The sequence below is a fragment of the Fukomys damarensis genome, unplaced genomic scaffold (genome assembly GCF_012274545.1).
Source record: "Fukomys damarensis isolate Sample0158 unplaced genomic scaffold, DMR_v1.0_HiC HiC_scaffold_14, whole genome shotgun sequence".
Lineage (NCBI taxonomy): Eukaryota > Metazoa > Chordata > Mammalia > Rodentia > Bathyergidae > Fukomys > Fukomys damarensis.
In genome coordinates, this window is record NW_022900926.1 from 73646179 (window position 1) to 73660645 (window position 14467).

The window sequence follows — 14467 nt, forward strand, 5'->3', positions numbered from 1 at the left end:
AAAAAAAAAAAAAAAAAAAAAAAAAAAAAAAAGGTTCTGGAGGTGGGTTGTATGGATGGTTGCACAACAGTATAAATGTTCCTAGTGCCATGAACTATGCACTTAAAAATGGATATGGGGGGTGGAGTATTTAGCTCAGTGGTGCCGCCACCTGCTTCGCAAGCGCAAGGTCCCAAGTTCGATCCCGGGTACCAAAATAAATACATAAATAATAAAAAATAAAAACGGATGTGGGGTAAAGTGGTGTTATCTATACTTCACCAAAATGTTCTTTAAATGGGTGGTAAGTCACACTCAGAAGAAGTGAGTTTCTTCCCCAAATCCCTGTTTATTCTGAGTTTCTCTGCGCTGTTCTGGGCCAGGTCTCTCACAGGGTCAGGTCTGCACGTCCGGCTGTCTCTGAGAGTTGTGACCCTTGAGGACAGAGGCTGTCTTCATTGTGTGTCCCAGCTGTGTCCCTCGGACTTGGATCCCAAGGGAAAGGGGTGGGGACAAAAGGAAGAGGAGGGAGCTCCAGGCAGTGGCGTCTGATTCAATCACACAGTGGCAGACTCTGTCATCGTTTTCTGGCTGGAACTGTTAGGAGACTTAAAGAAGACTTGGAATTACTGAACAAGGAAATGATAGCTGATCAAAGAAAAAAAAAGGGCTTGGCCCAGGGTGATGTCACTTAGGCTGGAAATCATTTACTTGTTGCATTAGTGATGCAGTTTCCTCCAGCTGTGTTTGATGGTGCGCAGCTACAAGCAGAAAGCAGAGTGGCCAGAGATTCAGAGTCAGGGCTTGGTTGGGTAGTCAGGTATGAGGACAAAGAAGAACATCAAGAGCGCTCATCATAGGGACTGGGGATTTAGCTCAGTGGTTCTGCTGCCTGCCTCCAAGAGCAAGGTCCCAAGTTCGATCCCCAGTTCCCCCTCTCAAACAAAAGTGCTAGTAATAGAGTTGCTTCTGTGCTTAACTGTGAGATCCAGCCTGAGTAAAAGGAAGGGGAAGCCAGAAGGCTGAGTGCATTAGTCAGTTTTACATGCCTGTGACAAAATACCTGAGAAAGTCAGCATAAAGAGGGGAAATTTTACTTTGGCTGACAGTTCCAGGGGTTTCAGTCCATGGTCTTTTGGTTCATTGTTTCAGGGCCTGCGTAAGGCAGAGTTACATGACAGAACAAAGCTGCTCACCTTATGGCAGCCAAGAAACAAAGGCAGGCAGAGGAGAAAGGGGAGTGGGACCAGATGTAGGTCCTGAGGTCACAGCCCCAGACAGACTCATTCCCTTCAACTAGACCCCACCTGCTAAGTTTCCCTGATGCCATAAAATTAGGGATCCATCAGTGGAGTCATCCACTTCTCCATTTAGAACTCTGTGACCCTATCACCTTCCAAAACCTTACTTCTGAACACATGAGCCTTTTGGGGAGTGTTTTAGTTCCAAACTGTAATACTGGGCAATGTCAAGGACCTTGTCGTGTGACGATAAAGGAGATTTAGTGAGAATTAATGAGGAAACTGGAAGAATATGAGCTTGGACTTGGAAAGCTGGGACTTTGGAGGTGACCTGGTTCCAGGAGAGGATAGGTCTGATGTATGGCCCAGGAGTGGGTGGCTAAAAGGAATTGTGACAAAGGGGGATGATACGGAACTGACCAGGCAGTGTGGGGCCAGGTAATCAACAGGCCATCCACAAGGGGTGGGAGCAAGTCTCTGGAGCTCAGAACCTGGCTGCACCTCCCTGCACAAAACACCCAGCGCACTCTTCCTGTCTCTGATCTTCCTAGGCAGATGGCTGCTCGCTGCAGGCAAGAGTAGAAATGGCAGGAAGTAAGAGATGGGCACTTGGCAGAGGGCCCTGAAGTTGCAGGGACAGACATACCTGTTGGTGACCAAGGCCTGTGGCCAGCAGGTGCATGAGCTCAGACTCAGACCTTTAGACTTTTTATTTTCAATATTTGGTATTTCTTTTGTGTGATATCAAATGCTATGAACTGAAAAACAGAGATAAGACTGTATTAAGCTGACTTTGTTCTGCTCCAGAAAAGAAACAGCCTGAGTATCGTAGCTAAGAAAGGAAATCTTCCAAATTAGGACTTTATGCTTGAGCTGAGAACTAACAGATTAAAACCCTGAGACCTGAAAGGTAGGCTTAAGACTTACCTTCACTTCAACTTTTTGATCACTTAAAAACTCTTATTCAGAGCATTTAAAACTGAAATAAGTTACATTTTTATTTGGTAAATGGAAGAGACATTTGAATATCTCCAAGAGACCCAGAAGTAATTTTATTCCTCATAGGTAATCATGATGACAGTAAAAAAAAAAAAAAAATTACCCCTATGCTGTTCAAAATGTGCCTTAGAAGACAAGAGTCTCCCATTGAGAGTCCTGGCTATGGACGGTGGAAAAGGGAATGAAAACTGACACAAACACGGGAGAGGTTTAAGTACCCAATCAGTGGGGTCTGAGGAATACAGAGAAGGGACAATCTACAAAGGATGCCTGACTTCGGGCTTTAGGGACTGGGGCGCAAGAGGGGGTCGTGTGTCCTTTGACACTGTAGACACAGGATCGGGGCAGCAGCAGGAAGGGGCACCATTGCTTCCTTTTTCCTGGAGCTGGTCTGAGGTACTATGGGCCGGAACGAAGCGAGTTGGACCTCCAGAGCAGGGGAGGGGCTGGCCCTGACCAGGTAGACTCAGGAGTCACTGGCAGATGGGTGACACTTGCATCCAGAAGAGTGAACATGACTGCCCAGGGCTGGGGCAAGAGAGGGAGGAGCAAAGGGCTGACCCCAGGGCCCTGAGCAGAAGACGGGGTAGGGGCAAGGGCTCCACACCCGTGATGCCGCCTTCTGCTGTTCTTCTCTCTGTGAGGCCAGCCTGTTCCAGCAAAACCGAGGACAGGCCTGAGGTGGCGCCGGCCTGTGGATTCCCACATAACCGCCAGTCCTCGCACATCCTCGTGGCGTGCTCAGGTCCCCAGGTCTTAGCAAATTACTCCGAGGGCTCCCCATGCACTCCTCAGTTCCCCTCCGCCCTTAGCCACTCTGCTGCTGCCGCAGGTACCAGACATCCACACCTTAGGGTGATAATACCAGACTTTGTAGAGCCCTGCATACTTTTCGCATGAACTTTCAAAAAATTATCTCTCACACCAGTGCTGTGCATTAAGAATAATTACCCCATGTTATAGATGAAGAGGCTCAAGGAAGACAATTGTGTAAGGCCTTACGGTCATGAGCGATGGAAATGGAACTCAAAATCAAATGCGAAACTCCACACCCCACTGACTGCTTCTCTCACACCAGCACACATTAGACGCGATGACACTGGGTCCTTCAGGTGGGACCACAGTGGGCCGCCTTGCTCCTTGGATGGTACAGAAACCAGATCAGAAGGCCACCTCCCCCCAGGGCTTCCACTGGCATGAAAGTCAAAAGTAGGCAAAACCTAACAAAATATCTCTTAAGGATGTGTCCGTTTGTGGTAAAACCGGAAAGAAATGCAAGGCACTGGTCAACGTAAAATGCAAAGTGGTTGATCTAGAGACCCCAGGGAGGTGCACACCAGGCTTGAAAGGTGCTGGTGACTTTGTTTCCCAGGCTAGGTACCTGGCTTTGTGAGAATCGTTACACCAGACATATATGGATGGTAATGTCTGTATATAAACCTGCAACACAGAGACAGCTACCCTGCTGCTCTAGAGATGATAAGGTGTTTGGGGGAGGAGAGGCCAGAGGCTGAGGAAACTGGCAAGAAACACGGTGGGAGGGAAGGAAAATAAAACCAGTGTCTAGATCCTGCTTTCTACAGCCAGACAGATGTGCACTGAAATCCTAAATTCAGGTCTCTGGAGTTCAGTAGGTAGGATCTAACCTCCCAAGGCCTCGATTTCGTCAGCTGTGAAGCAGGAATAAAAATAGACCCATCCTAAGGTTGTCAGAAGCATTAAGTGACATAAAATATGTAACACATAGGAGAGTGCCAGCTACCTAATTCCTGCCCTCCTTCCTTTTTTTTTCTTTTTTTTTTTTTTTTCTCTCTTAACCACACCTTCCCCTTCCTCCTACCCATGCCTTCCTCCCACAGAGCAGGCTAAAATCAGCCCAGTTGCTCTTTTTCCCATTGAGTTGTTTATAAATAACTCTGGCCACCTGGGAGCAGAGTTGGGAAAAGGAAGGTTACTGTCCTTGAGTTTGGACATGGACGGGGCCTGTGGTGCCAGGTCTGTATGGCCTGTGGTGCCAGGGCCTAAATAGTTCATGCTCAGGATGCCTCTGGTTTAGAGGCAAACACCGCGCCACTGGTACTTTCTTCTAATGCCGCAGGAGTTTTCAGCCCCGACCTCGCAGTTTGCTGTCAGCTGACGGACAACTCTTCCTCAATTTGTGGTTCATCCCCCATCCTTCTGAAGTGCTGCTTATGTTCAAAACTCTTCCAGAAAAGGTTTGTATTTTTTTGTATGCCAGAACGAAAACTAGCTGTTTCAGCTGGGTGTGGTGGTGCATGCCTATGATCCCAGCACTCAGGAGGCTGAGGCAGGAGGATTGCCATGAGTTTGAGGCCAGCCTGGGCTACATAGCAAGCTCAAGTCCAGCCTGCACTGCAAAGCAAGACCCTCTCTCAAAAAACAAAGAACACTGGCTGTTTCCTGTGACTTGGGTTCAATATATCAATCTAAGAGGATTCCTTGTATATTTTTTTCTTCAGAGACATCTAACAACTGAAATCTTCACAGCTTCTAATACTTTCCCCTGATTTGTTGTAATTTCTCTGGGGTCTCATTATGTCATGAGTTCTGTTTTTGCCTGGTCATTAATAAATACTAATTTGGGCTTCTGACACTCTTTCCTAATCCTCATTTCCTCCCAAACCCTTCAGCAAAACCCACGCTGCTGCCCTGTGGCTGATGAGAGGTAGGGGTCATGCTGGTAACACCGCTGTCGCTGGTTTTCGAGGGGTGACTGTAAGTACCAAACTTACAGACAGAGGGCAGTATCTGTAACCATAAGAAAGGCAATCTAGAAACACAAAGCAAGCCAATCGCAGTGATTTCGAGGCCGACCTGGGCAACATAGTTCAGTGCCAGCCTGCACGACAAAGCGAGACCCTGTATCAAATAAATAAATAAACCAAACACAAAACACATAAGCACTTACTAAATAAATAAAAAGTACAATGTTGAGGCATTTGAGGAATATTCTGATTTTTCTTCCTAAGTGAAAACCTGTTTGGCAGTAGATATCTCGGCTTCGCTGACAGGCATCCACTCGGGACAATGTCATCTGAATGTGGTCCCTGCTGTCAAATTGTTTGTGACCTTTGTGACTTATTAATGGCCGTATTAGCTCATTGATTGCTTTACTCCCCCACAGGAGTAAGTGCCCTGTCCATATAACCCTGGTTTTGTATAGGTTTGCTGTTTTCTTTTGCAGATATTATCCTGTACACACTGTGAAAAGGTTTATTTAAATACCGCTGGTCTTCTGTACCACAATCTCCATCTCTATGGATTCCGTCAACCACTGATGAAAAATCTGGGGGGAAATATTATGTCTATAGCTAAACATGTACAGCTTGTTTCCTTCCCTGTCATTACTTTCTAAGTGACCCCACGGAATAACTATTTACATAGCATTTATGTTACGCATTATGTCTAGAGATGATTTAAAGCTTACATGAGGGTGTGCAGACGCAGGTCCTGCCCCAGTGCATTGAAAAGCATCTGTGCACTGTGGTATCGCAGGAACCAGCCCCCTGAGGGGAGGAGTGGCGATTGTATCCTTAAAGGCACTGTTCCTCATCATACTCAGATATTGTCTATGTCTCTTGGAAACTTCCTGAAACTTATTTCCTTGTGTTTGCTTCTACCCGCAGGCAGCTTTTAGAGCCTTAAAATTAACTCTGCAGCTCATAGCCCCTCTCCATGACATCGTGGCCTACCTTTTCGGTTTCACCAAACTTGGCAATTGTCCATCATGCTTTGAGTTTCCTCTACGTTCCAACCCTTTGAGGGGCAACTGGGAAGACATCGGTAAGTGTTTAGTGGTGATTAAAATCACATTCAATATGCAGTGGAAGCTCTATGGGGCTCTTAACCCTCTTGAAAGATAGAGCTATAATATCTCCTCATAAATGACAGTGATTAGGGCAAAGGAAAATTTCCTGTTTCCAAACTGCATGTTTACCCGATTGATTCCACAAAGTGCACCAAGTCAGGAGGTCCAGGTTTGTATTTTGCATCTGCATTTTGGTTACCACAAGCTGAGGACCTCACATCCTGGGCCTCTGTTTGTGCTCCCATAAAATGGGGCTGCTAACATCCGTCTCACAGAGATGTTCTGTGAATTGAAATGTTTGTAAACATTCTAAAAGAATGTATATGGCCCCACTAAAGATAAGTTTTCTTTCGTGCCTTTCCTTCCTGGTCTTTTTTTAACTCACTTGGCAAGATCAAAGCCAAACATGCACAGTTAAAAGGCTTGCAAACAGTCCTTCTTTAGCTAATAACCACCTGAAGGTCCTGTGGTCAGAATGATTGAAACTTTACTCGCCTATCCCCACTGCTAATCAGTGAATATGAGCTGATCAATAGGTTATCAGAGCAGAGATATTGATCTTATTTTAGTAATTTGACTTCCTCCAAATTAAGTCAGCTTAATCAAGGAATAGCAAAAGACTATAACACGGTAGCCAGGGATTTTTAAGAATGAGAAGATCCTGAGAAATAAGAAATAGGCCTATTTTAATAAAGCCATTTTAAATGTGCTATCAACGGGATCTTGTCCCTCTGGCCAATGCATATGGGCAACATGTTTGTGAGAGACCCTGGAGGCGGTGGCCAGAAGACTTGCACTGTGCCAGCAGACCCAGAAGGAATCTGGAAACATTCTAGTGAGGTGGTAGAGAAGGACATGCGTGGTGATGTGGGGGGAAGGCGAAGCCCGTCTGAGGAGAGGCAGCATGCGATGGGCGGAGCCAATGCAGACCGTGGATGGGCAACACGACTAGTGAATACGGAAAAGGTTAGAGAAGACCGAAAGCACTTCTCGACTCTTTCCTCTCATAAACCCAGCAACTGTTGCCAATGAGATTTAGAAAATAAGACACTTAGGGGAGCTGCTGGAAGGATGCGGGGATTGAGCTTCGAGGACAGGTCACAAAAACTATCTTCCTGCCCTCAAGATGGGGAGGCAGGTGTTAGTTACATGGAGAAGAGACGGAAGCTGAGAACTTTTCCAAATGGAGTTGCTGCCTCAGTCCCCACGGCAGCTGGCAGCAAAGAGCACTTCGGCAGAGCTTCCCCGACTTGGGAAGGAGAGGACCCAGATCGGGGAAGAAAACGGGGACAAGAGAAGGACCTGTGAGGCGGCAGGCAGGGCTACTCACGGCCAACTCGCCAACGCGGCACTGACAATCAGTGGGAGATGAAGCCCAGGTGCCGGGGTCCCCGAACTCAGGGTGAAGGATGCTGTTTTCTGACTGTTTATATGCTCTACACCCGGAGTCATGGACATAAGTGGAACTCAGTCTTTCCAAGGTGTGCAATTAGAAATGCGCACCATGGTGTGGCTGTGAGTAAACACTTTCGTGCTCCTGGGAGAATGTACACGTTCTGATTCACTGAAAACAAGAGATAAAGATCGAACTGAACTAAAAACGAAACAAACAAATTAACAAACAAAAAAACTCTAAGCTAATCCTCTTTAAGGAAGGCAGACCCGCTTAGTTCTTGGTCTGATGTCCAGAGGAAGCAGGGAGAACTAAGTGAGAGATGAAATGGCAGAATTCCTTTAAGCCATTTCCGAGCTGCTTGGAGGTAGATAAAATGACTTTTATGGATTGAAATGCTGTAAAGATATTGCTAAAAGTACACGAGGATCTCAGCTTTTAGTCTTCCCACTTGACCAAAGGAAGCAGCCCTTCACCACCTTTCATCGACTCTGTGTACCCTGCCAAATTCACTCCTTCCCTGAAAGCCAGCAGCCAGCCACTCCCTTAGGAATCAGTGAGAACAGAGGATAGAATCAGAATGCGGGAGTCAAGGCTGAGATTCCTTTGTCAGGATCAGGAGGTCAGTTAAAGCCCAAATGCAACACAATGAGTTTAGAATTTCAGAAATTCATGACAAGATAGGAAACAAAGGGCACTGGATCTGTCGTGTGTGTGTGTGTGTGTGTGTGTGTGTGTGTGTGTGTGTGTGTGTGTGTGACAGGTCTCGTTATGTAGTTCAGCCTGGCCTTGAATTCACGCCAATCCTGCCTCAGCCTCCTGAGTGCTGGGATTACAGATCTATGCCACCACACCCGGCAAAGGGCACTGGACCTGAATCTGAATCTTCCCCTAGACAGGGCCAAGGCCACTGTGATTTCCCCCCACACCCCATCTTTGTCTCCTCCTGAACAAGACCCTCCTTGGTGGAAACCCAGAAATGTTCCTTTCCTGGTGTTTCCTGGGTGCACCAGGCCCTAGTCCCACCCCACTGCTACCTGGCAACCAGCCGCCCCATCCTCACGGCCAGGCTGCTTTACCTGCCCCCTCCACCACCTCCCTCCCACCAAACAATCCAACCCTACAAAGAAAGGAAAGCCAGAAAGAAGAGTTTTAAATTAGTGAATAATAGGGCCAGGGATTTAGCTCAGCGATGCTGCCACCTGCCCCTCAAACACAAGGTCCTGAGTTTGATCCGCAGTACCAAAACAAAAAAATAATGAATAACAAAGGAAGGGTAGTTCCCACTTCCAGAGCTGTGTTTTAATGACCATGCCATATATCGGCATATAACTATCTTGCTGAAAGAATGATCACTTGCAAAAATGTACGAATGGCAAAGTGATGAGTATGATGAAAAGAGGGAAACCACCTATAATCCAGCCGTTCTAACAACTGCAATACTTTTATCTTTACTCCCTTCTAGCCCTTGCCCAAATACACTTTACATTTATATTTTATGGCACTTTAGTCACAGGATATGTGCAACTTTATGTCCTCCTTTATTCATTATTGTTGCAGAATATTATAAACATTTTCCCCTCATTGCCACTTAGCCTGCAGAGCCTGGTGCTTGCCCCAGACACACCAGGCCTTAGACAAAACAAGGCCCAGTGGCCATTGTTCCTCCCACCAACAACCACAAAAATGTTTGTACAATTTGTTGTAATGTCACTCTTCTTTTGGTGGTGACACTTCAGCCCGAGGACCATCAGATTTAGAGAACTAATAACAAAATTTGATGATTGGACCCAGTTATTTGGGGGCTGAAAAAAACCCAAAACCACTATGCTGTTGCATATAAAATATCAAATACATAAACCGCATATCTTTTTGTAAAGCCAAGAATACCTGGAAAGAATCGGCATCTTTGCGAGGAGCAGCAAGCTTCTCAGCCCTGGATCTGCCCTGATGGAGCTCCCCTGGGCGGCTTCCTCACTCCCACAGTCCTCTGCTTTTCCTGGAAGGTAAATGCTAGAGAAGGCCCCGTTCTGGGCTAGGCAGGGGAGAGAGATGCTTGTGTCTGAATGAGCTTCCAAGACGGAGCAACTCCAGCGAGGCCCTGAGGATCGTCCTCCTCCTGCCTGCCTTGAGCTGCACATAGAGGGACAGTGATCGATTTCCAGAGTCCTTCCTCCCACACAGGGATGTCCTTTCAGGAGAGAAAGCTCCCACTGTCCTCACGGGAAAATGACAAGCATTTTCAACCACCTGACATTCTGGTAGCCCTGAAAGTGTGGGCCCACCCTGCTGCCTCCCTAAAAACTCATGACTTTTTGCTGTGCCCACTTTTTCTGCATGATCAGTTCCTTCCTTGCGCCAGTAATGGAGATCCTAGGACAGCCGTCCAGATGCAGGCCAGGTTCCTCCACCCAGCACTGAGTGTTGTAAAAGGCCTCTAAATTAAATGTTCATCTAAAGTTTGCACAATTTACTTATATAGAGCCTAATTTTGCAGCAAGTGTCCAAGAAATACAGCAAAAAGAGGTCTCCCATACCTATTCCAAAAAGGACTAGAGTCTCCCAGAAGGTTATGCACATATGTGTATCTGTACTGATGTGTACACACACTCACACACATACTTTTTTTTAACTTGCTTTGAATCATCTTTAGCCCATAGCCAGTGACATAAGGAAGGCTAATTAGGCTAGCATGGCAGTGAAAATGAGTGTGAGTTTATAATTTATAATTTGTAAATCCCTAATGGATACACTGAAAAATATACTTTCCTATTCCTTGTAATTTCTCTTTTTCAGTCTATTTTGAGACCATAACTTTGTAAATTAGAAAACTTTCTTTCAACATCATGTTCTTATTATGCTAAAAAGCTAATCAAGTTTTTATCTTCTTTAGGAAAGAAGGAATAAAAGATAAATCAGACCTTAGACTCTAGAGCATGAACTTCTGCTGCTCTTACAAAATATGTAATTAGTTCTGATGTAACCATCCACTCGTTTCCAGACTGCTTTTAGGATCTCTATGAATTTTCTTGGACAGAATAACTTATCTTATGAAAACAAAAAATATATAATTAGTACATCCACAAAGAAAGGGAACTCTGTCTAGGTGACAAGCTTCAGAGGTGAAATGCAGATTCCCTGGGCACACTAGACTCGCCTGTGTTTCACACCGTCTGGCTCAAATGTCCTCTTCTAGGCGCTGAGCTTCAAGAGCTACAGAAAATGCTTGACAGCCTCCAGGACCCACGTGACCCAGCCCAGGTGGCCCAGGCCCTCCTCCTCCGCCGGGAGGTTCTGTTTCTGCAGTTTGACGGTGCAGTGAGGCACCTCGTGCGGTAAGGGCTGGCGCTGTTTCCACCTCATCAGTTCTGCGGGGCAGGTGTTCAGAGGGACCATCTCAGGAGGCCACCCTTGGCAAAATTAGATAATGAGTTTAAAATGGTCAGGGCAGGGGGCCAGGGATTTAGCTCAGTGGTGCTGCCTCCTGCCTTGCAAGCACAAGGTCCTGAGTACAAGACCCGGTACCATTCACACACACCAAAAGTCAGGGGACAGGGGCTGGGGATTTAGCTCAGTGGTTCCACTGCCTGCCTCACAAGCACAAGGACCAGAGTTCAAACCCCAGTACCAAAAAAAAAAAAAAAAAAAAAAAGTCAGGGCGCAGCTGGACCTGGAAGGTCAGTTACCAAACTGTCCAGCTGTCTATATATCATTCACAGTATTAAATGCAATTCCAAAATCAATTGTGTAATAATTTCTGCTTTCAATATCCAGGTGTTTTATAACAGTAAACATTTTATGACACTGAAGATTACTATTACTAAGAATTTTTTCTCAAATTTTTATTTACCTTTCAAAGGGACAGACTTTTCACAGCATTTCTAAGGTTTGTGAAACTGGCTACTGGAATTAAATTTATAAATAAGTAAATCTAACTCTGGCCTGGCAGGAACCAACTATTAAGTATTCTTCCTATGCAAAAATGTTTTGTTTAGCTAATCAATCATGACTCCAATATGATTTTGATTGAGTTTGAATTAAGGTTCACACTGTTCCCAAGATAAATTTTACATGGGAGTGGAGTTGAGTCAGGCCTAAATACCTCTTAAATTGCTTGTTCTTAAATTGTCAACATTCGGCTTCTTTTGATTAAGTCATAGTGTGAGTATTTAGTCAATGAGGGACCTCAGATGCCTATGGTTAATGACTGTTAACTCACCATTATCTTTGAGTGTCTATAGAGAATGAATGAACTATATTTTTCTCTTTCTGACTCTCCATTTTCTTTACCCTGTCAGGGTACTGTTGGATTTAGAATTTAAATTTAGCAGGACGACAAAAAAAAAAACAATTGATGCTAATCTATTTTCTTTTTATTGACAAATAGCTTCCTATTTGTCAAGCAGGTGGGACATAAAGGCTATAATTTATATATTTTTCTATATCTATGAAGTTTATATTCCTATATATAGAAAATGTATATATAGTTTTAATATATATTTAATGATATAGTACATATTTTTAATTTTATAAATTTAAAAAATTTTATTCATGCATATTTGCAGTATATGATTATATTTATTGTGGGGAGTCGGCACATATATGCAACACATATTAATTCTATTTCCTCTTTTCCTCCTTCTGCCCCTCCCCCATCTCTTGGTCCTCTTCCTGTTTGCAAAGACCTATCTCGCTGTTTCCTATTACTGCCCTTTAAATTATGTTTTACTTTGGGCTTCTCATAGAACCCATGCAACATGTAAGCTTGTGTGTCTGATTCATTTCATTTCACATTACTACAGAAAGGCCCTAATTGTCATGATGGCTATTCCACTTGCCTCTGGGCTCTGGCAGCCCAAGGTCAGAACTTACAAAGAATTGATAGGTAGTGAACAAACAGGGATGGCTCCTAGAAGTGCTATCCTAGAAGGGATAGCTCCTAGAACCTCCTAGAGTTCCAGCCATGCCAGATTCAGTCCAGTACTGTTTTCCCAGCAGCACCCCTCTGCTTGCCCCCAACTTCTTGCTTTTCCAGGGTTACTGTGTGCATCTGCAGGAATGGAGAGTACTGTGTACTCTATCTGCCTTCATTTTCTTTTCCAATCACCCAGGTGGCTTGGCCCCATGAGTCCTGCATTTATTGCATTTCCCTGGCGCCCTCTCTCTCTCTCTCTCTCTCTCTCTCTCTCTCTCTCTCTCTCCTTCTCCCTTTCCCTCTCCAGGGCTCTTAGTGTTAGTGTATGTAGAACCGTACAACTAGTGAGCACCAAACTAGAATTAAAACCTAAGAATGTTTAGCTCCAAAGCCTGAGGAGAACTACAAGGGATTCTGAGCAGCAGCATAGTTAGAGAAGAGGACTCTGAAGAGAAGGCAGGAGGCAGGAAGAAAAGAGAAGCTGAAAGATAAATAAATGTCACCCCTCTTAATAATTTTATCTAGTGTAGAAACTGCAAACAAGGGAAAGTCCTCCAACAGTCAAAGTAGATAGAAAGCTTGAGAAAGGTCCCTGGCCCTTCCCAGAGCTCGGAGAGACTGAGCAAATGTGACTGTTTACTCTATGAAACATTTTGCTTATACAAGAGGGAGGCTTCACCAGAGTTTGAAACAAAAGAACTGAACACTTACCCAGAATAAGGACAGCATGCTTCCGTAGACTGAGGGGAGAGAAGGGAGGATGGGGCTCAAAGACAAAAAGACCGTAGCCCTGTGGAGTCACCTTAAAATCTGGCTCCTGTTTTCTGTGACATGGATCAGATCATGCTGCCTTATAGGCATAGAACAGTGCACACTATCCCTGTCCACTTGGCATTTGCCAGGCTGGGCAAAGGCCTGATGGACAATGGTTCTGTTCTCTAGTGAGTTGGAGTCACACTGTCCACTCACTGTTCCCTCTCATTTACCTTTGGTATGTTCACCAACCTACAGGAGACATTTATTGTCTAATTCTAGAAAGGCTTGAGAGCTGTGCTTATCTGTGATGCTTGGTGAATTAAACATCCTTGTTCAAGATAAATACCTGGGCATCCTGGTGGTTCTAACCAGTCTGATCTACTTGAGTTAGGAAGTGGCAAACTGCTGCTCTGAGTTCCTTCCTGTTTTGGTATGGCTTCTTGCCTAAGGATGGCCTTTGCTTGTTTAAATGGCTGGGAAAAAAATCAGCCACCAAAACATATGTTGTGATACACGAAAATTACATGGATGTCATATTTCAGTGTCTATAAATGAAGTTTTCCTGGAACAAAACCACACTCATTTATTTATGGATTGTCTCCGAAAGCTGTACCTCTAGAACCAGAGAGTTGAACCAGAAACATTTTACTATCTGGCCCTTTAAACAAAAGCTTGCCATCCCTTGATTTAAAAGAGAATTCCTTTGCAATTCAGGAATAAAAGAAGGAAAAGAGCAAAGTCTTTAAGAAGTACCCTGAAGAACTGAACAAATTGTATGGCATAAAAAGTGTCTCTAGTCAGCATACACTGCTGACATTCAGGGTGATTTGGGTAAGAAGGGGAAAAAATGGTAAGTTGTACTGTTTCCTGCAGCAAGTCTGATATTGGAGGATTTTAAGAGCTTATAAGGGTAACACCAGCCTCTCGCGTCTTTACTATTTCTTAATTTCCCTTCATCTTAAAATTCTTTCTTATTTTCTTTTTTCTTCGTCCTTTCTTTTTTCTTTCAGTACCAGGGATCAAACTCAGGACTTTGTATTTGCAAGGCAGTCACGGTGCCACTGAGCTAAATCCCTGGCCCAATTCTTTCTCATTTTCATGCTTATTTACTGCCTTAGTTATTTTTCTTATTGCTGAGACGAAATACCCGACACCCAAAGTTAAAGGAGAAAAGGTTTTTTTTGGCTCACAGTGTGTATAAGTTTCAGTTCATAGTTGTCTGACCCCAAAGCAGGGTGACATGGCCAAGAAGCATGTCAGAGGGGCATAGTGGAGGAAAAACAGTTCATGGAGGCAGAAGGCAGGAGACAGTGAGCAACAAAGCAACAAGCAGCAGGCAGCAAGCAACAATAGCA

The 14467-nt window shown here is 44.7% G+C and overlaps 1 protein-coding gene and 1 long non-coding RNA gene across 2 annotated transcripts in view; one reads left to right on the forward strand and one right to left on the reverse strand.

The window, feature by feature from the left end:
• LOC117286021 overlaps nt 1-6007 on the reverse strand; it is a 7482-nt gene extending 1475 nt beyond the window's left edge. Inside the window, exons 1-5 of the long non-coding RNA XR_004517164.1 lie at nt 5933-6007; nt 1867-1978; nt 1641-1786; nt 691-740; nt 262-587 (exon numbers count right to left, since the gene is read on the reverse strand). This is a non-coding gene — a long non-coding RNA (uncharacterized LOC117286021). The remainder of the gene's footprint in view (nt 1-261; nt 588-690; nt 741-1640; nt 1787-1866; nt 1979-5932) is intronic.
• Nucleotides 1-14467, forward strand: part of Ccdc162p — a 187355-nt gene that overhangs the window by 110323 nt on the left and 62565 nt on the right. The window contains 3 exon segments of the mRNA XM_033763439.1: nt 4318-4435; nt 5867-6023; nt 10638-10776. Of these exon segments, the coding sequence (XP_033619330.1) occupies nt 4318-4435; nt 5867-6023; nt 10638-10776 (414 nt within the window).